The 24,654-nt window shown below is 45.1% G+C and overlaps 1 protein-coding gene across 3 annotated transcripts in view; it reads right to left on the bottom strand.

Annotated features, from left to right (window-relative positions):
• Positions 1 to 24,654, bottom strand: part of LOC110514631 (lysosomal cobalamin transport escort protein LMBD1) — a 221,406-nt gene that overhangs the window by 92,149 nt on the left and 104,603 nt on the right. For all 3 annotated transcript variants that reach the window (XM_036987666.1, XM_036987670.1, XM_036987674.1), the window contains exon 7: positions 21,434 to 21,507. In XM_036987666.1, the coding sequence (XP_036843561.1) occupies positions 21,434 to 21,507 (74 nt within the window). The remainder of the gene's footprint in view (positions 1 to 21,433; positions 21,508 to 24,654) is intronic.

Genomic DNA, 24,654 nt, shown 5'->3' with positions numbered 1-24,654 from the left:
CAGCCAGCAACCATTTTGTGTGTAGAGAAATGACAAGTAGGCTTCTGGCTCTCTCTATCTCTCCCTGCAGCTCCAGACGATATTTACAGCCTAACAGCGCCCCCCAGTGACAGCACTGAGGAGAGAGGAACGCTCCAGCATTCAGAGACAATGAATAAACTCATAGAAATACAAAAAAAGAAAGGACGTTGAGGGCAAGAAATGGCCTTTGAGGGAATAGCTTTTTAAAAACAGCAAATCAGCTATTATTTGAACAAGGACTGTTGCAACACATCAATAGACTAATTCCTCTTCCTTAAATAAAGAGAGGAAAAGACAGGAAAGAAAGAAGGAACGAGCAGAAAGAAGGTAAGAGCAGAAAGAGGAAATGAATGGAGAGAATAGGAGAGAAAAGAGAAAATGAGAGAAATGAGAGATAATGAGAGGAAATGAGAGATGAGGAGAGGAAAGGAGAGGAGAGGAAAGGAGAGGAAAGGAGAGGAGAGGAAAGGAGAGGAAAGGAAAGGAGAGGAAAGGAGAGGAAAGGAAATGCGGGAAAAGGAGGTAGGAGAGGAAATGAGAGAAAACTAGGTATGAGACAAAATGAGAGAAAACAGAGGAAAGAAGGTAAGAGAGGAAATTAGAGAAAATAGGGGAAATGAGAGAACATAGGGGAAAGGAGAGAACATAGGGGAAATGAGAGAACATAGGGGAAAGGAGAGAAAAGAGAGAAAGGACTCAGGGTGCTCAGTAGCACATCCAATTCAGAGTGTTGCCGGGGCAGAGGTGGGGTGAGGCACCTGGCAGGCACAATACAGCATGCTTGAACATCATCAAAAATGAGAGGAGAGGGCAATCTCTCTCTCCAATAACCTGCTCAGCGGCCAATCAATACATGTTGAGAATAAATGAAGGGCAGGCCAAACACACACACACACACACACACACACACACACACACACACACACACAAGTACTGCGTGTAAACACCAACCTGGGCGCTGCCATTTTACCAGCTATTTCATAATAAAACAAAAGAGCGTTTTGTGAGATTACACCTTAACCCCGCCAAGAGAGGCTGACCTCCTCGTCTCTCCATTGAAGGTTTCATTCCGAGACTGAAAAGGGAAATGCTGGATCACTCTGAAGTCCTTTTTCCCTGAAAAACAAACTATTTTACTGGCTGGTGAGTGTTAGGTGACATTAGAGGGAGAGAGCAGGAGAGCATCAGGGGATGAAGGCATGAGGCAGGGCCAGACCTATTATTAGTCCTAGCTTCTGCGGTGGATGGATCTCTGCTAGGGGCTGTGTCGCACCTCCTGCAATGAATCACGGGGCCTCTTAAGGCCGGAGCATGTCCCGAATACCAAGCAGCTCGCTCATAAAAGAAGAACCTGTCCCCCTGTTCACATCCTTAGGAGTGTGTGTGTGAGTGTGTGTGTGTGTGTGTGAGAGAGAGAGAAGCACATCCCTTCTTCTCCGATGTGCTGCCTCCTTAACATGAGAAACATACAAACCCGACGTGACCGACCGACACAGGTGCCTTGACTCTTTTCCTCTCCAGGCCCGAGCTGTAACCCTCTGACATGAGTCACAAGTACAGGAGGGGGTGGAGTTCAACCCATTGGTAAAAGACATGACAAATAACTGTAGAATATACAGAGAGACGTTTAGTCTGTAGAGATTGAGAGAGTGTAATCATTGGCTGGAATCTTAAAGAGAGATATCTGACTGAGGGAGGGAGTGCTATTGAGAAGGGACCGGACCCCAGGCACAAGACACCTCTTTGTCCCTTTCTCTGGTCTCCGTTAGGGCAGGAGAGGGAGGGGTCTCTGTTCGGAGAGGAGAGGAGAGGGAGGGGTCTCTCTTCGGAGAGGAGAGGGGGGTTTCTCTCTTAGGGGAGGAGAGGGAGGGGGAGGGTCTCCCTTTGGGGAGGAGAGGGAGGGGGGGTCTCTCTTCGGAGAGGAGAGGGGGGTTTCTCTCTTAGGGGAGGAAAGGGAGGGGGGGGGTCTCTCTTCGGAGAGGAGAGGGAGGGGGGGTCTCTCTTTGGGGAGGAGAGGGAGGGGGGGGTCTCTCTTTGGGGAGGAGAGGGAGGGGTCTCTCTTCGGAGAGGAGAGGGGGGTTTCTCTCTTAGGGGAGGAGAGGGGGGGGGTCTCTCTTCGGAGAGGAGAGGGAGGGGGATCTCTTTTAGGGCAGGAGAGGGAGGGGTCTCTCTTCGGAGAGGAGAGGGGGGTTTCTCTCTTAAGGCAGGAGAGGGAGAGGGGGTATTTCTTAGGGCAGGAGAGGGAGAGGGGTGGGTCTCTCTTCGGAGAGGAGAGGGGTAGTTTCTCTCTTAGGGCAGGAGAGGGAGAGGGGGGGGTCTCTCTTCGGGGAGGAGAGGGGGGTTTTCTCTCTTAAGGGAGGAGAGAGAGGGGGGGGTCTCTCTTAGGGGAGGAGAGGGGTGTCTCTCTTCAGAGAGGAGGGGGGGGTGTTTCTCTTTTCGGAGAGGAGAGGGAGAGGGGGTCTCTCTTTCTGGAGGAGTGGGAGGGTGGGTCTCTCTTAGGGGAGGAGAGGGAGGAGGGGTCTCACTTAGGGGAGGAGAGGGAGGACGGGTCTCACTTAGGGGAGGAGAGGGAGGAGGGGTCTTTCTTTGGGGAGGAGAGGGAGGGTCTCTCTTAGGAGAAGGGGGGTTTCTCTCTTAGGAGAGGAGGTCTCTCTTTGGGGAGGAGCGGGAGGGGTCTCTCTTCGGAGAGGAGAGGGGGGTTTCTCTCTTAGGGGAGGAGAGGGAGGGGGGGTCTCTCTTTGAGAGGAGAGGGGGGTTTCTCTCTTTAGGGAGGAGAGGGAGGGTCTCTCTTAGGAGAAGGGGGGTTTCTCTCTTAGGAGAGGAGGTCTCTCTTTGGGGAGGAGCGGGAGGGGTCTCTCTTCGGAGAGGAGAGGGGGGTTTCTCTCTTAGGGGAGGAGAGGGAGGGGGGGGTCTCTCTAGGGGAGGAGAGGGAGGGGGTTTCTCTCTTTGGGGAGGAGAGGGGGGGTCTCTCTTAGGAGAGGGGGGGTTTCTCTCTTAGGAGAGGAGAGGGAGTCTCTCTTTGGGGATGAGTGGGAGGGCGGGTCTCTCTTAGGGGAGGAGAGGGAGGAGGGGTCTCACTTAGAGGAGGAGAGGGAGGAGGGGTCTCTCTTTGGGGAGGAGAGGGAGGGGGGTCTCTTCGGGGAGGAGAGGAGAGGGGGGTTTCTCTCTTTGGGGAGGAGAGGGAGGGTCTCTCTTAGGAGAGGAGAGTGGGGAGGGTCTCTCTTAGGGGAGGAGAGGGAGAGAATGGGGAGTCTCTCTTAGGGGAGGAGAGGGGGGTTTCTCTCTTAGGAGAGAAGAGGGGGTCTCTCTTCGGAGAGGAGAGTGGGGAGGGTCTCTCTTAGGGGAGGAGAGGGAGAGAATGGGGAGTCTCTCTTAGGGGAGGAGAGGGAGAGAATGGGGAGGCTCTCTTAGGGGAGGAGAGGGGGGTTTCTCTCTTAGGGGAGGAGAGGGGGGGGTCTCTCTTAGGAGAGAAGAGGGGGTCTCTCTTCGGAGAGGAGAGTGGGGAGGGTCTCTCAGGGGAGGAGAGGGAGAGAATGGGGAGTCTCTCTTAGGGGAGGAGAGGGGGGTTTCTCTCTTAGGGGAGGAGAGGGAGGGGGGGTCTCTCTTAGGAGAGAAGAGGGGGTCTCTCTTCGGAGAGGAGAGTGGGGAGGGTCTCTCTTAGGGGAGGAGAGGGAGAGAATGGGGAGTCTCTCTTAGGGGAGGAGAGGGGGGTTTCTCTCTTAGGGGAGGAGAGGGAGGGGGGGTCTCTCTTAGGGGAGGAGAGGGGGGGTCTCTGTTGGGAGAGGAGAAAAATACTTATTTTCCACCATAATTTGCAAATAGATTCATTAAAAATCCTACAATGTGATTTTCTGGATTTTTTTTCTCATTTTGTCTGTCATAGTTTAAGTGTACCTATGATGAAAATTACAGGCCTCTCTCATCTTTTTAAGTGGGAGAACTTGCACAATTGGTGGCTGACTAAATACTTTTTTGCCCCACTATATATAGTACACTACTGTTGACCACAGCCCTAAATGACCTGGTCAAAAGTAGTGCACTTTATAGGCAATAGGACACCATTTGGGATGTACACTCCCTCTCTAATTCACCCAGAGGCCCTGGTCTACCCCAGGTCAATTTACTGGCATCTGATTAGATCGAAGGAAATGAATCTCCTCACCTGTTCTTTCCCCCATCAGCATCTTAACGCCGGCGATTTAAGAGCGAGGGGCGGATGGAAGGAGGGGAGAGGAGAGAGGAGGGGGGGGGGGGGCTCCAGAGCCATAAGTCACTGTGCTAGCCAGGCTTTTAAATCAAGCCAGAGAAGACTTCAGTGATCAGATGACGCATGAGACTGCAGATTTTCAGACACCATTAGCCTTGTAGGGTGAAGTTTCCCCCAGAGGATGACCTTGCACTTTCACCACTAATGGTTAAGGTTAGGATTGGGGGACATTAAACTGATCCTTGATCTGTACCTAGAGGAAACTTCACCCCAGAGCCCTCACTCCTCCTTGAGTCAATCGACTTGAGGCTGAGGATGTCCTAATATGGCCAACGTACAGGACTGGGTGAGGCCCATAGGAGGTTTGTGGCACCTTAATTGGGGAGGACGGGCTTGCGGTAATGGCTGGAGTGGAATCAGTGGAATGGTATCAAACACATCAAACATATGGTTTCCATGTGTTTGATGTCATTCCATTGACTCCGTTCCAGCCATTATTATGAGCCGTCCTCCCCTCAGCAGCCTCCACTGGTGACAGCCCTCGTCTACTCTGGTATGCGACTACCTCAGTCGAACACAGAGTTGGGTAGTCTGGGACTGTGATATACTGCCATACGCATATGGAAATATAATAGACGCATTAAAAAGTCACTGTGCCGATCATTTTCATTGTAATGTCATCTGAAAGGTGAAATGGAACCCTAAGGCGTATTAAACGAGCACTGATTCACAGAGTGAGTGGTTCGATAAACGACGTAACGTTTTCATGGAATTTCCCAAAAAATCTGTCACAGAAATAAATGAGTTTAGGAGAGACAGATACATTTTGGAGTGGTTCAGGTTGAAATGAAATGTAACCTATGAACTATTTTTATGGATTTGGACCTACACCCACAGAATCCAAGTCAAATAACATCATCCTGTGAAATATTCTGAAAGGACGGAATTATAAAAGAAGCTACATAAAAGGAGCGTGTGGGTTTTTTACAAGAAGTAGGTGTCAAATTCTGTGTTAAGTCACTGTGAAGGTAGTAGCAACATAATACCAGTGGTATGTCACTGTGAAGGTAGTAGCAACATAATACCAGTGGTGTGTCACTGTGAAGGTAGTAGCAACATAATACCAGTGGTGTGTCACTGTGTAGGTAGCAGCAACATAATACCAGTGGTGTGTCACTGTGTAGGTAGTCTCAACATAATACCAGTGGTATGTCACTGTGTAGGTAGCAGCAATATAATACCAGTGGTATGTCACTGTGAAGGTAGTAGCAACATAATACCAGTGGTAAGTCACTGTGTAGGTAGCAGCACCATAATACCAGTGGTATGTCACTGTGAAGGTAGTAGCAACATAATACCAGTGGTATGTCACTGTGTAGGTAGCAGCAACATAATACCAGTGGTATGTCACTGTGTAGGTAGCAGCAACATAATACCAGTGGTATGTCACTGTGTAGGTAGCAGCAACATAATACCAGTGGTATGTCACTGTGTAGGTAGCAGCAACATAATACCAGCGGTATGTCACTGTGAAGGTAGTAGCAACATAATACCAGTGGTATGTCACTGTGAAGGTAGTAGCAACATAATACCAGTGGTATGTCACTGTGTAGGTAGCAGCAACATAATACCAGTGGTATGTCACTGTGAAGGTAGTCTCAACATAATACCAGTGGTATGTCACTGTGTAGGTAGTCTCAACATAATACCAGTGGTATGTCACTGTGTAGGTAGCAGCACCATAATACCAGTGGTATGTCACTGTGTAGGTAGCAGCACCATAATACCAGTGGTATGTCACTGTGAAGGTAGTAGCAACATAACACCAGTGGTATGTCACTGTGTAGGTAGCAGCACCATAATACCAGTGGTATGTCACTGTGTAGGTAGTAGCAACATAATACCAGTGGTATGTCACTGTGAAGGTAGTCTCAACATAATACCAGTGGTATGTCACTGTGTAGGTAGCAGCAACATAATACCAGTGGTATGTCACTGTGAAGGTAGTCTCAACATAATACCAGTGGTGTGTCACTGTGTAGGTAGTAGCAACATAATACCAGTGGTATGTCACTGTGTAGGTAGCAGCAACCTCATAATACCAGTGGTATGTCACTGTGTAGGTAGCAGCAACATAATACCAGTGGTATGTCACTGTGAAGGTAGTCTCAACATAATACCAGTGGTATGTCACTGTGTAGGTAGCAGCAACATAATACCAGTAGTATGTCACTGTGTAGGTAGCAGCAACATAATACCAGTGGTATGTCACTGTGTAGGTAGTCTCAACATAATACCAGTGGTGTGTCACTGTGTAGGTAGTAGCAATATAATACCAGTGGTATGTCACTGTGTAGGTAGCAGCAACCTCATAATACCAGTGGTATGTCACTGTGTAGGTAGCAGCAACATAATACCAGTGGTATGTCACTGTGAAGGTAGCAGCAACATAATACCAGTGGTATGTCACTGTGTAGGTAGCAGCAACATAATACCAGTGGTATGTCACTGTGAAGGTAGCAGCAACATAATACCAGTGGTATGTCACTGTGTAGGTAGCAGCAACATAATACCAGTGGTATGTCACTGTGAAGGTAGCAGCAACATAATACCAGTGGTATGTCACTGTGAAGGTAGCAGCAACATAATACCAGTGGTATGTCACTGTGTAGGTAGTCTCAACATAATACCAGTGGTATGTCACTGTGAAGGTAGCAGCAACATAATACCAGTGGTATGTCACTGTGTAGGTAGCAGCAACATAATACCAGTGGTATGTCACTGTGTAGGTAGCAGCAACATAATACCAGTGGTATGTCACTGTGTAGGTAGCAGCAACATAATACCAGTGGTACAGTGCCTTGCGAAAGTATTCGGCCCCCTTTAACTTTGCGACCTTTTGCCACATTTCAGTCTTCAAACATAAAGATATAAAACTGTATTTTTTTGTGAAGAATCAACAACAAGTGGGACACAATCATGAAGTGGAACGACATTTATTGGATATTTCAAACTTTTTTAACAAATCAAAAACTGAACAATTGGGCGTGCAAAATTATTCAGCCCCTTTACTTTCAGTGCAGCAAACTCTCTCCAGAAGTTCAGTGAGGATCTCTGAATGATCCAATGTTGACCTAAATGACTAATGATGATAAATACAATCCACCTGTGTGTAATCAAGTCTCCGTATAAATGCACCTGCACTGTGATAGTCTCAGAGGTCCGTTAAAAGCGCAGAGAGCATCATGAAGAACAAGGAACACACCAGGCAGGTCCGAGATACTGTTGTGAATAAGTTTAAAGCCGGATTTGGATACAAAAAGATTTCCCAAGCTTTAAACATTCCAAGGAGCACTGTGCAAGCGATAATATTGAAATGGAAGGAGTATCAGACCACTGCAAATCTACCAAGACCTGGCCGTCCCTCTAAACTTTCAGCTCATACAAGGAGAAGACTGATCAGAGATGCAGCCAAGAGGCCCATGATCACTCTGGATGAACTGCAGAGATCTACAGCTGAGGTGGGAGACTCTGTCCATAGGACAACAATCAGTCTTATATTGCACAAATCTGGCCTTTATGGAAGAGTGGCAAGAAGAAAGCCATTTCTTAAAGATATCCATAAAAAGTGTTGTTTAAAGTTTGCCACAAGCCACCTGGGAGACACACCAAACATGTGGAAGAAGGTGCTCTGGTCAGATGAAACCAAAATTGAACTTTTTGGCAACAATGCAAAACGTTATGTTTGGCGTAAAAGCAACACAGCTCATCACCCTGAACACAACATCCCCACTGTCAAACATGGTGGTGGCAGCATCATGATTTGGGCCTGCTTTTCTTCAGCAGGGACAGGGAAGATGGTTAAAATTGATGGGAAGATGGATGGAGCCAAATACAGGACCATTCTGGAAGAAAACCTGATGGAGTCTGCAAAAGACCTGAGACTGGGACGGAGATTTGTCTTCCAACAAGACAATGATCCAAAACATAAAGCAAAATCTACAATGGAATGGTTCAAAAATAAACATATCCAGGTGTTAGAATGGCCAAGTCAAAGTCCAGACCTGAATCCAATCGAGAATCTGTGGAAAGAACTGAAAACTGCTGTTCACAAATGCTCTCCATCCAACCTCACTGAGCTCGAGCTGTTTTGCAAGGAGGAATGGGAAAACATTTCAGTCTCTCGATGTGCAAAACTGATAGAGACATACCCCAAGCGACTTACAGCTGTAATCGCAGCAAAAGGTGGCGCTCACCCCAGAGCCCTCACTCCTCCTTGAGTCAATCGACTTGAGGCTGAGGATGTCCTAATATGGCCACCGTACAGGATTGGGTGAGGCCCACAGGAGGTTGGTGGCACATTAATTGGGGAGGACGGGCTTGCGGTAATGGCTGGAGTGGAATCAGTGGAATGGTATCAAACACATCAAACATATGGTTTCCATGGTTTCCATGTGTTTGATGTCATTCCATTGACTCCGTTCCAGCCATTATTATGAGCCGTCCTCCCCTCAGCAGCCTCCACTGGTGACGGCCCTCGTCTACTCTGGTATGCGACTACCTCAGTCGAACACAGAGTTGGGTAGTCTGGGACTGTGATATACTGCCATACGCATATGGAAATATAATAGACGCATTAAAAAGTCACTGTGCCGATCATTTTCATTGTAATGTCATCTGAAAGGTGAAATGGAACCCTAAGGCGTATTAAACGAGCACTGATTCACAGAGTGAGTGGTTCGATAAACGACGTAACGTTTTCATGGAATTTCCCAAAAAATCTGTCACAGAAATAAATGAGTTTAGGAGAGACAGATACATTTTGGAGTGGTTCAGGTTGAAATGAAATGTAACCTATGAACTATTTTTATGGATTTGGACCTACACCCACAGAATCCAAGTCAAATAACATCATCCTGTGAAATATTCTGAAAGGACGGAATTATAAAAGAAGCAACATAAAAGGAGCGTGTGGGTTTTTTACAAGAAGTAGGTGTCAAATTCTGTGTTAAGTCACTGTGAAGGTAGTAGCAACATAATACCAGTGGTATGTCACTGTGAAGGTAGTAGCAACATAATACCAGTGGTGTGTCACTGTGAAGGTAGTAGCAACATAATACCAGTGGTGTGTCACTGTGTAGGTAGCAGCAACATAATACCAGTGGTGTGTCACTGTGTAGGTAGTCTCAACATAATACCAGTGGTATGTCACTGTGTAGGTAGCAGCAATATAATACCAGTGGTATGTCACTGTGAAGGTAGTAGCAACATAATACCAGTGGTACGTCACTGTGTAGGTAGCAGCACCATAATACCAGTGGTATGTCACTGTGAAGGTAGTAGCAACATAATACCAGTGGTATGTCACTGTGTAGGTAGCAGCAACATAATACCAGTGGTATGTCACTGTGTAGGTAGCAGCAACATAATACCAGCGGTATGTCACTGTGAAGGTAGTAGCAACATAATACCAGTGGTATGTCACTGTGAAGGTAGTAGCAACATAATACCAGTGGTATGTCACTGTGTAGGTAGCAGCAACATAATACCAGTGGTATGTCACTGTGTAGGTAGCAGCAACATAATACCAGTGGTATGTCACTGTGAAGGTAGTCTCAACATAATACCAGTGGTATGTCACTGTGTAGGTAGTCTCAACATAATACCAGTGGTATGTCACTGTGAAGGTAGTCTCAACATAATACCAGTGGTATGTCACTGTGTAGGTAGCAGCACCATAATACCAGTGGTATGTCACTGTGTAGGTAGTCTCAACATAATACCAGTGGTATGTCACTGTGAAGGTAGTCTCAACATAATACCAGTGGTATGTCACTGTGTAGGTAGTCTCAACATAATACCAGTGGTATGTCACTGTGTAGGTAGCAGCAACATAATACCAGTGGTATGTCACTGTGTAGGTAGCAGCAACATAATACCAGTGGTATGTCACTGTGTAGGTAGCAGCAACATAATACCAGCGGTATGTCACTGTGAAGGTAGTAGCAACATAATACCAGTGGTATGTCACTGTGTAGGTAGCAGCAACATAATACCAGTGGTATGTCACTGTGTAGGTAGCAGCAACATAATACCAGTGGTATGTCACTGTGTAGGTAGCAGCAACATAATACCAGTGGTATGTCACTGTGTAGGTAGCAGCAACATAATACCAGTGGTATGTCACTGTGTAGGTAGCAGCAACATAATACCAGTGGTATGTCACTGTGTAGGTAGCAGCAACATAATACCAGTGGTATGTCACTGTGAAGGTAGTAGCAACATAATACCAGTGGTATGTCACTGTGAAGGTAGTAGAAACATAATACCAGTGGTATGTCACTGTGAAAGTAGCAGCAACATAATACCAGTGGTATGTCACTGTATAGGTAGTAGCAACATAATACCAGCGGTATGTCACTGTGAAGGTAGCAGCAACATAATACCAGTGTACTAAGGTGAGAGCCTCAGCCTACGTCCCAAATAGGACCCTATTTCCTACATACACAGTGTATGGGCCCTGGTCAAAAGTAGCGCACTATATAGGAGAATGGGAATAGAACAGTGATGGTTTTGATTATCATGGTTAAAAGACTATACTAATGCCGTCACCTTCCTTTTCAATGGTTTGATACAGTGTGAGATGTATTTTTATCAGACATGACAAGCTAGATAGAAACACAATAAAGTACCATAACTTGTTGAAGTGCTAAAGTACAGCGAGGGCATAAACACAGGTCTAGTGATGATGCCACCGGGATTGATTGACGGTAGACTTTGCTGTGCTGAGAACATGCAGTGTGACTTACACTAGCCGAGGTCATGGTTGAACGTGTGTCTGTGATGTCAACAGCTACGGTGTGCAGGAACAGAACAGAACAGACAGGCTAGTGATCTAGGATCAGGTACAGAACAGAACAGAGAGGCTAGTGATCTAGGATCAGGTACAGAACAGAACAGAGAGGCTAGTGATCTAGGATCAGGTACAGAACAGAGAGGCTAGTGATCTAGGATCAGGTACAGAACAGAACAGAGAGGCTAGTGATCTAGGATCAGGTACAGAACAGAACAGAGAGGCTAGTGATCTAGGATCAGGTACAGAACAGAACAGAGAGGCTAGTGATCTAGGATCAGGTACAGAACAGAACAGAGAGGCTAGTGATCTAGGATCAGGTACAGAACAGAACATAGAGGCGAGTGATCTAGGATCAGGTACAGAACAGAACAGAGATGCTAGTTATCTAGGATCAGGTACAGAACAGAACATAGAGGCGAGTGATCTAGGATCAGGTACAGAACAGAACAGAGATGCTAGTTATCTAGGATCAGGTACAGAACAGAACATAGAGGCGAGTGATCTAGGATCAGGTACAGAACAGAACAGAGAGGCTAGTTATCTAGGATCAGGTACAGAACAGATCAGAGAGGCTAGTTATCTAGGATCAGGTACAGAACAGATCAGAGAGGCTAGTTATCTAAAAGCTTGATCCTAGATCAGCAGTCCTACTCTGAGACACAGTGAATACGTTCTCTGGCCTCTAACCAGTAGCCAGATGGCCCTATAAGATCCACATAATAGGTGATAGCTCCATTCTGCATCTGCTGTGGTCAAATATTAATTCGCTCACACCTCAGAAAGTGTTGTGTTGGCCGAAAAACACTCGTGAAGGTTACAACTTGCTTACTCTTGAATTTAGTTAAAGTGCACCCACCAGTCTGGGACTGGGCTGTAGCAGAGAGAGAGAGATAATATCCCAGCTCTGTTAGGGAGTTACATCGGACAGTTTATATACACCCTGGGCTATAGCAGAGAGAGAGTGAGAGTGAGTGAGTGAGTGAGTGAGTGAGTGAGTGAGTGAGTGAGTGAGTGAGTGAGTGAGTGAGTGAGTGAGTGAGTGAGTGAGTGAGTGAGTGAGTGAGTGAGTGAGTGAGTGAGTGAGTGAGTGAGAGAGAGAGAGAGAGAGAGAGAGAGAGCTGCTCTGTTAGGGAGTTATCTAGGACAGTTTATATACACCCTGGGCTGTTTGAATTAAGGGGGAGTGGCCACCTCGGCACAAAGACTAGTGATAAATAAACCCTGCAGAGTCATGGAGGATACGGGACCTGTCACTTAGGTTCCATTAGGTTAATCATGCAGAATAATAACACACAGCTGCAGTGATAAATCACATGGACCCTGAAGAAACACAGAGAGGCTGAGGACTGGAGGCTGGGCTGGAGTGGGTTGGAGAGCGAGAGAGTCCAGTATGGAGAGACCAGGGAGAGAGGAGAGAGGACTCCAGTATACAGAGACCAGGGAGAGAGGAGAGAGGACTCCAGTATACAGAGACCAGGGAGAGAGGACTCCAGTATACAGAGACCAGGGAGAGAGGAGAGAGGACTCCAGTATACAGAGACCAGGGAGAGAGGAGAGAGGACTCCAGTATGGAGAGACCAGGGTGAGAGTAGAGAGGACTCCAGTATGGAGAGACAAGGGTGATAGGAGAGAGGACTCCAGTATGGAGAGACCAGGGTGAGAGTAGAGAGGACTCCAGTATGGAGAGACCAGGGTGATAGGAGAGAGGACTCCAGTATGGAGAGACCAGGGAGAGAGGAGAGAGGACTCCACTATACAGAGACCAGGGAGAGAGGAGTGAAGGAGAGTAGGGGATTCTGCAGCATTCTCTCCCTACGAACAGAGGGGAGAGAGAAGAGAGGGTTGAACAGAAGATAAAAGGGTGTAAGAGAGAGAGAGCAATACCACTATATATATATATATAGTGAGGGAGAGAGAGAGAGAGAGAGAGAGAGAGACAGATTGAGACAGAGAGAAAGAATGAGAGAACTCCCAGCCTCTGATTTGTCTCCCACAAGGAAGCCTATTTGTGTGATTGACTCAGCATCACAACACAGCACATCAAAACACAAAGCTTGCTGGGAGACTTGATTTCCTGCAGGCCTATCTCACCAAGCCTCTTTAACAACATGGGGTCAACCCAGCAAAGCTTGAAAGACCAGCAACGTCTGCATCCCAAATGGCACCGTATTGACTTAGGGCACTCTTTTGGGCTCTAGTCAAAGTGCACTATATAGGGAATGAGGTGCCATTTGGAACGCAAGCAACATCTCTATCCTCCAGAAGCTCCCGCGTGGCTCAGTGGTCTAAGGCACTGCATCCTAGCGGTCTGAGGCACTGCATCTCAGCGGTCTAAGGCACTGCATCTCAGCAGTCTAAGGCACTGCATCTCAGCAGTCTAAGGCACTGCATCTCAGCGGTCTAAGGCACTGCATCTCAGCGGTCTAAGGCACTGCATCTCAGCGGTCTAAGGCACTGCATCTCAGCGGTCTGAGGCACTGCATCTCAGCGGTCTAAGGCACTGCATCTCAGCAGTCTAAGGCACTGCATCTCAGCAGTCTAAGGCACTGCATCTCAGCAGTCTAAGGCACTGCATCTCAGCGGTCTAAGGCACTGCATCTCAGCGGTCTAAGGCACTGCATCTCAGCGGTCTAAGGCACTGCATCTCAGCGGTCTGAGGCACTGCATCTCAGCGGTCTAAGGCACTGCATCTCAGCGGTCTAAGGCACTGCATCTCAGCGGTCTAAGGCCCTGCATCTCAGCGGTCTAAGGCCCTGCATCTCAGCGGTCTAAGGCACTGCATCTCAGCGGTCTAAGGCACTGCATCTCAGCGGTCTAAGGCACTGCATCTCAGCGGTCTAAGGCACTGCATCTCAGCGGTCTAAGGCACTGCATCTCAGCGGTCTAAGGCACTGCATCTCAGCGGTCTAAGGCACTGCATCTCAGCGGTCTGAGGCGTCACTACAGACCCTGGTTTGATTCCAGGCCGTATCACAACCGGCTGTGATTGGGAGTCCCATAGGGCGGCGCACAATTGGCCCAGAGTCGTCCGGGTTTGGCCGGTGTAGGTTAAATAAAAATAAAAAGAAGTGGCCAGTGTAATTATCCACTCTCTAAATAAGGACAGTAAGAAAGCAAAGTGAAGCAGAGAGAACAGAACCATGGGGTTAAATCCCTGCTGAGCAGGACGATGCATCTTTAAAGAGAGAGAGGCTCTTTAGAAACTCAATCTATGTGACTATGTATTATCTATATAAAGAGGCCTGGTCTGCTTCAAATGGGGGACGACATGTCATTTCTTGAATAACAGCATTAAAGGCATATTTATATGTGTGTATGTACGTAGCAACGTGCCTCCCACCTGAGGATCTCCTGTGTTTGAGGGGTGAAAAATCCACTTGTCACTTAAATCTCACTGGATTGATTGGTTTCCTTTTACTCCTGCGACTCTTTCATATTCGTGCCTGTCTTTTTGTTCCCTGTCAACGTTACGACCGTGGAGATGTCTGGAACGACCTGTCAAACACACCTAGTAATGGCTGCAATGGGATACATGGTCTTTCTGTTGATTCTATAAGAATTTAACGCACCATCTTGACACTTACTGAACATCACAAGAAAGAGAACTGAGCTTTATTTTGATGAGTGTTCATTTCTTGAAAAAAGTTAATTGAAAAAAGTTATAATTTAATACAGTTGGAATGTTTACTAATTAGATGCGCTGAAATGAAAGCAACTTCCGAGAAGGAACACTGGGATGATAGTGATATTATATCTGATCTCACAAACAATGTGAAGTATGTTTAGATCGGCCAAGCGTTTTGATTTTAAATCCCATGGGTATCTTCCTTGACATAAATGTTTAATAATGTCTGAGAACGTGACAACAGTAATTAATGAGGCAGTCTAGACAGCGCGGGTGAGCGCAGGTAGAGTAGAGAGAGCAGTTGTTTGGTGGTTGCAGCCTAGCTCCACCTCTTTATGTTCAATTATTAATATATGCAAATACACCTGGTGCATTTATGCAAATATGACTGTCTTGAATTTAACATTCCAGATAAAATAAGAAAATATATAAATATATGAGTGCATTCTAAGAAAAAAATGACATTTTACAAAAGTGACAATTAATTGAATATCTAAAATCCATTAACTTCATTCATTATTTGTCTGCAGCCACCAGTAAAATATTTTGTGTTCTAGAATTCAGTCAATATCTGCTGTGTTGTAACAATTCTAAGTGTGGAGTATCTTCAACCGCGACACTCGCATTAACATCTGCTAACCATGTGTCTGTGACCATTAACATCTGCTAACCATGTGTATGTGACCATTAACATCTGCTAACCATGTGTATGTGACCATTAACATCTGCTAACCATGTGTATGTGACCATTAACATCTGCTAACCATGTGTATGTGACCATTAACATCTGCTAACCATGTGTATGTGACCATTAACATCTGCTAACCATGTGTATGTGACCAATAACATCTGCTAACCATGTGTATGTGACCAATAACATCTGCTAACCATGTGTGTGTGACCAATAACATCTGCTAACCATGTGCGTGTGACCAATAACATCTGCTAACCATGTATGTGACCATTAACATCTGCTAACCATGTGTATGTGACCAATAACATCTGCTAACCATGTGTATGTGACCAATAACATCTGCTAACCATGTGTATGTGACCATTAACATCTGCTAACCATGTGATCATTAACATCTGCTAACCATGTGTATGGACCAATAACATCTGCTAACTATGTGTATGTGACCAATAACATCTGCTAACCATGTGTATGTGACCATTAACATCTGCTAACCATGTGTATGTGACCAATAACATCTGCTAACCATGTGTGTGTGACCAATAACATCTGCTAACCATGTGTATGTGACCAATAACATCTGCTAACCATGTGTCTGTGACCATTAACATCTGCTAACCATGTGTATGTGACCAATAACATCTGCTAACCATGTGTATGTGACCATTAACATCGGCTAATCATGTGTCTGTGACCATTAACATCTGCTAACCATGTGTATGTGACCATTAACATCTGCTAACCATGTGTATGTGACCATTAACATCTGCTAACCATGTGTATGTGACCAATAACATCTGCTAACCATGTGTATGTGACCAATAACATCTGCTAACCATGTGTATGTGACCATTAACATCTGCTAACCATGTGATCATTAACATCTGCTAACCATGTGTATGGACCAATAACATCTGCTAACTATGTGTATGTGACCAATAACATCTGCTAACCATGTGTATGTGACCAATAACATCTGCTAACCATGTGGATGTGGCTACCCCTAGTCAGGGTGGCCTAGTGGTTAGGGCGTTTGACTAGTAACCGGAAGGTTGCAAGTTCAAATCCCCGAGCTGACAAGGTACAAATCTGTCGTTCTGCCCCTGAACAGGCAGTTAACCCACTGTTCCTAGGCCGTCATTGAAAATAAGAATTTGTAATTAACTGACTTGCCTAGTAAAATAAAGGTAAAATAAAATAAATTAATAAAATTAACATCAGCTGTGTATGTGACAAATAAAATTAGATTTGATTGGAACTGTTGCTTTTACTAGAACTGTTATTTAAAACTAGTTGAAGTTGGAAGTTTACATAAACCTTAGCCAAATCAGAAGTGTACATAAACCTTAGCCAAATCAGAAGTTTACATAAACCATAGCCAAATCAGAAGTTTACATAAACCATAGCCAAATCAGAAGTGTACATAAACCTTAGCCAAATCAGAAGTGTACATAAACCTTAGCCAAATCAGAAGTGTACATAAACCTTAGCCAAATCAGAAGTGTACATAAACCTTAGCCAAATCAGAAGTGTACATAAACCTTAGCCAAATCAGAAGTGTACATAAACCATAGCCAAATCAGAAGTGTACATAAACCTTAGCCAAATCAGAAGTGTACATAAACCATAGCCAAATCAGAAGTGTACATAAACCTTAGCCAAATCAGAAGTGTACATAAACCATAGCCAAATCAGAAGTGTACATAAACCATAGCCAAATCAGAAGTTTACATAAACCTTAGCCAAATCAGAAGTGTACATAAACCTTAGCCAAATCAGAAGTTTACATAAACCTTAGCCAAATCAGAAGTTTACATAAACCATAGCCAAATCAGAAGTTTACATAAACCTTAGCCAAATCAGAAGTTTACATAAACCTTAGCCAAATCAGAAGTTTACATACACTCAATTAGAATTTGGTAGCATTGCCTTTAAATTGTTTATCTTGGGTCAAACGTTTCGGGTAGCCTTCCACAAGCTTCCCACAATAAGTTGGGTGAATTTTGGCCCATTCCTCTTGACAGAGCTGGTGTAACTGAGTCAGGTTTGTGGGCCTCCTTGCTTGCACAAGCTTTTTCAGGTCTGCCCACACATTTTCTACAGGATTTGAGGTCAGGGCTTTGTGATGGCCACTCCAATACCTTGACGTTGTTGTCCTTAAGCAATTTTTGCTTAAGGAAGTATGCTTGGGGTCATTGTCCATTTGGAAGAGCCATTTGCGACCAAGCTTTAACTTCCGGACTGATGTCTTGAGATATATCCACATAATTTTCCATGCACATGATGCCATCTATTTTGTGAAGTTCACCAGGCCCTCCTGCGGCAAAGCACCCCCACAACATGATGCTGCCACCCCCGTGCGTCATGGTTGGAATGGTGTTCTTCAGCTTGCAAGCCACCCCCTTTTTCCTCCAAACATAACGATGGTCATTATGACCAAACAGTTCTATTTTTGTTTCATCAGACCAGAGGACATTTCTCCAAAAAGTACGATCTTTGTCCCCATGTGCAGTTGCAAACCGTAGTCTGACTTTTTATGGCGGTTTGGAGCAGTGGCTTCTTCCTTGCTGAGCGGCCTTTCAGGTTATGTCGATATAGGACTTGTTTTACTGTAGATATAGATACTTTTGTTTCCTCCAGCATCTTCACAAGGTCCTTTGCTGTTGTTCTGGGATTGATTTGCACTTTTCGCACCAAAGTACATTTATCTCTAGGACACAGAATGCGTCTCCTTTCTGAGCGGTATGAAGGCAATTTTTTGTCAGATTTCTTTTGATTTTCCCATGATGTCAAGCAAAGAGGCACTGAGTTTGAAGGTAGGCCTTGAAATACATCCACAGGTACACCTCTAATTGACTCATATGATGTCAATTAGCCTACCAGAAGCTTTTAAAGCCATGAAAGGAAAGGAATTTTCCAAGCTGTTTAAAGGCACAGTCAACTTAGTGTATGTAAACTTCCGACCCACTGGAATTGTGATGCAGTGAATTGTGAAATAATCTGTCTTCAAATAATTGTCAGAAAAATGACTTGTGTCATGCACAAAGTAGATGCCCTAACCGACTTGCCAAAACTATAGTTTGTTAACAAGAAAAATGTGGAGTGCTTGAAAAACAAGTTTTAATGATTCCAACTTCAGTGTATGTAAACTTCCGTTAAGTGTGTGTGTGTTGCTCCCCTCTCCCACTGACACCACCACCCACACCCTCCAGACATGCTCAGTTCACAGACTAGGTACCATGATAGCAGCCATGAAAAATAGACAACATTAAGGAGTGTTAGGGCACAGGCAATTTCTCTTATCTGGTAGAAAAACCTGGGACAGCTACAGTATGCTGAGGGAATCAAAATACAGGCCTATATTAAATGGCCCCTGAGACTGACATGTATAAATAGGGGGCGAACAAGTGCGACGGTGGAGCGTGTATATACATCACGTCAAAAGCCCCCAGCACTCTCAGGTGAAAGAAGACAGCGAATGTGAGTGATTGAATGCCACATCCCTAGAATCACAAAGCATTACTAATACTGAAAGGCCCCTCAATCACTGAGAGCATCTGTAGGTCTCTAAGATGATGTGATTCATACATGTTTCTCTCTTCTCTAACTAAATTCACTGAACCAAATATTTAGTCAAATAGATAGTGTTCACCTTAGGCTAAGACTACACGGTAGTAGTAGTAGTAGTAGTAGTAGTAGTAGTAGTAGTAGTAGTAGTAGCAGCAGTAGTGGTAGCAGGGGTGTAAATTACTTAAGTAAAAAAAATACTTTAAAGTACTACTAGTTTTTTTCTGTATCTGTACTTTACTATTTATAATTTTGACAACTTCTACTTTACTACATTCCTAAAGAAAATGATGTACGTTTTACTCCATACATTTTCCCTGACACCCAAAAGTACTCGTTATATTTTGAATGCTTAGCAGGACAGTAAAATGGTCTGATTCACACACGTATCAAGAGAACATTGCTGGTCATCCCTACTGCCTCTGATCTGGCGGACTCACTAAACACAAATGCTTCGCTTGAAAATAATGTCTGAGTGTTGCAGATAGCCCCTGGCTATGCGTAATTTAAAAAAACATAAGTATAACATATATAAGTATAAGTATATTTTAGCAATTAAATTAACTTTTGAGATACATAAGTATATTTAAAACCAAATACTTTTAGACTTTTACTTTACTTAGCATTTTACTGGGTGACTTTCACTTTAACTTGAGTCATTTTCCATTAAGGTATCTTTACTTTCACTCAATTATGACAATTTAGTACTTTTCCACCACTGACTGGTGGTGGTGGTAGTGGTAGTGCTGGTACTTGGTCGTGGTAGTAGTATTGGTGGTGTGAGTGGTAGTAGTAGTGGTGGTGGTAGTAGTAGTAGAGGTGGTAGTGGTTGTAGTAGTAGTAGTAGTGGTGGTGGTGGTGGTGGTAGTGGTAGCAGTAGCAATAGTTATACTGGTAATGGTAGCAGTAGTGGGAGTGGTAGTAGCAGCAGTGGGGGTGGTAGTAGTAGTGGTAGTAGTAGTGGTGGTAGTAGTGGTGGTAATGGTGGTGATGGTAGTGGTAGTAATGGTAGTGGTAGTAGCAGCAGTGGGGGTGGTAGTAGTAGTGGTAGTAGTAGTGGTGGTAGTAGTGGTGGTAATGGTGGTGATGGTAGTGGTAGTAATGGTAGTGGTAGTAGTAGTGGTAGTAGTAGTAGTAGTAATGGTGGTGGTGGTAGTGGTAGTAATGGTAGTGGTAGTAGTAGTAGTAGTAGTATTAGTAGTGGTAGTAGTAGTGGTGGTAGTGGTAGTGGTGGTAGTAGTAGTTGTAGTGGTGGTAGTAATTGTAGTAGTAGTAGTAGTAGTAGTATAGGTGGTGGTAGTGGTAATGGTAGTGGTAGTAGTGGTAATGGTAGTAGTAGTAGTGGTGGTAGTGGTAGTAGTGGTAATGGTAATGGTAGTAGTAGTAGTGGTAATGGTAGTGGTAGTAGTGGTAATGGTAGTAGTAGTGGTAGTGGTAGTAGTAGTAGTAATGGTATTAGTAGTAGTGGTAAGGGTGGTGGTGTTAGTAATGGTAGTGGGGGTAGTTGTAGTAGTAATGGTAGTAGTAGTAGTAGTAGTGGTACTGGTAGTGGTAATGGTGGTAGTAGTAGTGGTGGTAGTAGTGGTAATGGTAGTGGTAATGGTAGTAGTAGTAGTGGTGGTAGTGGTAGTAGTGGTAGTAGTAGTAGCTGCTGTAGTGGTAGTAGTAGTAGTAGTAGTGGTAGTAGTAGTAGTGGTAGTAATAGTAGCAGCAGTAGTAGTGGTAGTAGTAGGGGCAGTAGTAGTAGTAGTGGTAGTAGTAGTAGTGGTAGTAGTAGTAGTAGTAGTAGTAGTAGTAGTAGTAGTAGTAGTAGGGGTAGTAGTAGTAGTAGTGGTAGTAGTAGTAGTAGTAGGGGTAGTAGTAGTAGTAGTAGTAGTTGTAGTAGTGGCAGTAGTAGTAGTGGTAGTAGTAGTAGTAGTAGTGGTAGTAGTAGTAGTAGTGGTAGTAGTAGTAGTAGCAGTAGTAGCAGTAGAAGTAGTGGTAGTAGTAGTAGTAGTGGTAGTAGTAGTAGTAGTAGTGGTAGTAGTAGAAATACTGATGTGTTCTAAATATTTCAATCCCTTTCCAATCCTGTGTAGTTCAGTTGGTTAGAATGTGGCGTTAGCAGCACCAAGGTCATGGGTCTCAGCCTACATACATGACTGAACAGACAGGGAGGTCATGTCCCTTTAAGCCACTGGACCGGTAACACTTGGAACCTTTCCCCTTGGACGATTAGAATATTTTATGTGCGGTTATGGCCCTCTCGAGCCACATGCAAATCAATGAAGTGACAGCGGCCATCGGCCACCCGTCGAAGGTCCCTGGTCCCCACTCACTCACCCTGTAAGTGATCACTGCCAGGACACACACAATGTAAGTGATCAAACGCACACACACACACACACACACACACACACACACACACACACACACACACACACACACACACACACACACACACACACACACACACACACACACCGTGTAAGTGATCACTGCCAACATGCCAATCAAGGTCAAGGAGCTGATGGAGAAAGACAGGGCTGGTACACCATCTGTAGGAGAGGGAGAGAGACAGAGAGAGGAGGGTGAGAGAGAGAGAGAGGGAGAGAGAGAGAGAGAGAGGGTGAGAGAGAGAGAGAATGAGAGAGAGAGAGAGAGAGAGAGAGAGAGAGAGAGAGAGAGAGAGAATGAGAGAGAGAAGGGAGGGTGAGAGGGAGAGAGAGAGAGAGAAGGGAGGGTGAGAGGGAGAGAGAGAGCGAAGGGAGGGTGAGAGGGAGAGAGAGAGCGAAGGGAGGGTGAGAGGGAGAGAGAGAGAAAGAGAGGGAGAGAGAGAGAGAGAGAGAGAGAAGGGAGGGTGAGAGGGAGAGAGAGAGCGAAGGGAAGGTGAGAGGGAGAGAGAGCGAAGGGAGGGTGAGAGGGAGAGAGAGAGAAAGAGAGGGAGAGAGAGAGAATGAGAGAGAGAAGGGAGGGTGAGAGGGAGAGAGAGAGAGAGAAGGGAGGGTGAGAGGGAGAGAGAGAGCGAAGGGAGGGTGAGAGGGAGAGAGAGAGCGAAGGGAGGGTGAGAGGGAGAGAGAGAGAAAGAGAGGGAGAGAGAGAGAGAGAGAGAGAGAAGGGAAGGTGAGAGGGAGAGAGAGAGAGCGAAGGGAGGGTGAGAGGGAGAGAGAGAGCGAAGGGAGGGTGAGAGGGAGAGAGAGAGAAAGAGAGGGAGAGAGAGAGAGAGAGCACAAAAAAACATTGTAAGTAGATGCCAAACAGTGAGAGCATATTCTATTCTGTTCTCTTCCTGTAACTGTAACTGAAATGATAAATGGACACTTGAGGAGATATTTCAATCAGCAGAAAGAGATGCCTGTTTCAGATCATGTACATGTTTGATTTGTTTCCATTCATTCCCCCATTTCATCTCTGGTTCAAGGGTTGTCACAGAAAGGTCACAGATACTTTTGGCCTCGAAACATCAAACTTTTTCAGTACGTCAGGAAAAACACATTTAGAAAATGAAAAAGGGCATTTAGAACGGTCTAATATCATCTCAAATGATAAAGACAGTATTATATGAAAAATGACATGAAGAAAGCACTAATGTTATCCCCGTATATTATTACAGAGTTCAGCATATTAACAGAAGTGTCCTTTACCATTTGTAAAGAACATTTAAAATGGATGTTCTTTAGGGTTTTAGGCTGGGTGTCTGTAAAGCACTTTGTGACAACTGCTGATGTAAAAAGAGCTTTATGAAAAACATTTGATTGATTATAAATTGATTGATGTTGAGAAAAATATAATACTATTATAGATCCTAAACAATCCAAGAGTGCAGAATATTAACAAAGCCAAACGCCTGGCTCTCTGTCCTGTTGATTAGCTTGATGTGTGTCACCTTTGATGGAGAAGCAGAAAGGCCAGTTGATGAGAAGGGAAGGGGGGAGAAGGTGGCCGGGGCTACCCGTCATGGATGAAGGACAGTGGGTGTCAGTCAGACCAGCTGTCAGGGATGGAGCCAGAAGACCCAGAAGACAGAAAGATTGATGGGTAGAGTGATCGCCTCTCTCCCATGATAGGATCCCAACTGTCAGGGAAGCGAGGGCTGAACGCAGCCCCACTGTTGGCCCCTCATGGTTCCCCCTGTTTCTTGCCACAGTTCCCCCTCTGGCCCTCAGAAGCAGGCCTAAGCCCTGATGTGCCTAACAGCAGACCTGGGATCAAATACTATTTGAAATGGTTTTATTTGATGTAGCCTTAAAATAAATCAAATAAAGCCTGACAACCTGGACTGCCAGATGGCCAGGATTTGTAGTCTTGTAACTATTGTAATGGTTGCCCGTAATTGTTACTCTTCGTGCTGGTTTTACCCTGGTTTTACCCTGGTTCTCTGTACTATTCCACCATTACCTGGGTTCAAATACATTTGTAATACTTTAGCTGGGCTAAATTGAGCTTTCCTGACACAACAGATGTAGAAGTTCCAACAGTGCAAACCCAGCCCATCTGGCACTCCAGGCAGGCTAAAACAAACACTCAAATGACTGGATATGATTTGAAATAGTAGTTGAACCCAGGTATGCCTAGTGGTGTCGAGATCACCTGTCATGTTAGCCTAGATATTACAGTATCCTGCTGCCTACCAGGCTGCTCAGTCATCCTACTTCGTTTGATCATCAAAAACAACACACTCCCTTTTATTTATTGATGACATCACCAAGATAGACGCTGTGCTTCCGTTTCTCGCAAACCACTTTTGTAGACTAGGACTTTTCCAGGACACGGACACGGGAGGAACATGGATATAAAATTAAATACTTGCGCTTAATTGTCGTGTGGGCATAACGGGGGAAAGAACCAACCCGTTTGAAGTCTGACACCCTGAAATGAGCATTAACATTTGAATAGGTGTTTTCCTTTGTGATCTCCTCCAGCTTTTGTTAAGTGTCTGAGCTTGGTAAGTACGAGAGACAATACACTGAGCAGGTTCTGCAGAGGACAGCATCAGTGAAGTCCCCGCACAAAGAGACAGACCGGGGGATGTTATGTCTGCTGCCTCTGTCAGCTTTGGGTTTATTAAATCAGTTTTTTCAGGGGATTAGACAGAGAGAATAAAGTCTATTACCAGGCGTGGTGCTCCACATCTGAAGAAGAAGAAAGCTAGGTTCCATAGACATGGAGAGAAGGCAAACCTCTACCACTCTCAGCATCAGCAGAAGAAAGCTAGGTTCCATAGACATGGAGAGAAGGCAAACCTCCACCACTCTCAGCATCAGCAGAAGAAAGCTAGGTTCCATAGACATGGAGAGAAGGCAAACATCCACCACTCTCAGCATCAGCAGAAGAAAGCTAGGTTCCATAGACATGGAGAGAAGGCAAACATCCACCACTCTCAGCATCAGCAGAAGAAAGCTAGGTTCCATAGACATGGAGAGAAGGCAAACCTCCACCACTCTCAGCATCAGCAGAAGAAAGCTAGGTTCCATAGACATGGAGAGAAGGCAAACCTCTACCACTCTCAGCATCAGCAGAAGAAAGCTAGGTTCCATAGACATGGAGAGAAGGCAAACCTCTACCACTCTCAGCATCAGCAGAAGAAAGCTAGGTTCCATAGACATGGAGAGAAGGCAAACCTCTACCACTCTCAGCAGCACCACTGGGGGCTATCGCCATTTTAAAGTAGTTCATTTTCTTATTATTAGTCTTCATTGGCGGTT

This window comes from Oncorhynchus mykiss, chromosome 1, assembly GCF_013265735.2.
Source record: "Oncorhynchus mykiss isolate Arlee chromosome 1, USDA_OmykA_1.1, whole genome shotgun sequence".
NCBI lineage: Eukaryota > Metazoa > Chordata > Actinopteri > Salmoniformes > Salmonidae > Oncorhynchus > Oncorhynchus mykiss.
Note: the sequence above shows the minus strand (reverse complement) of the source record. Positions and strands in the feature narration are given on the sequence as shown.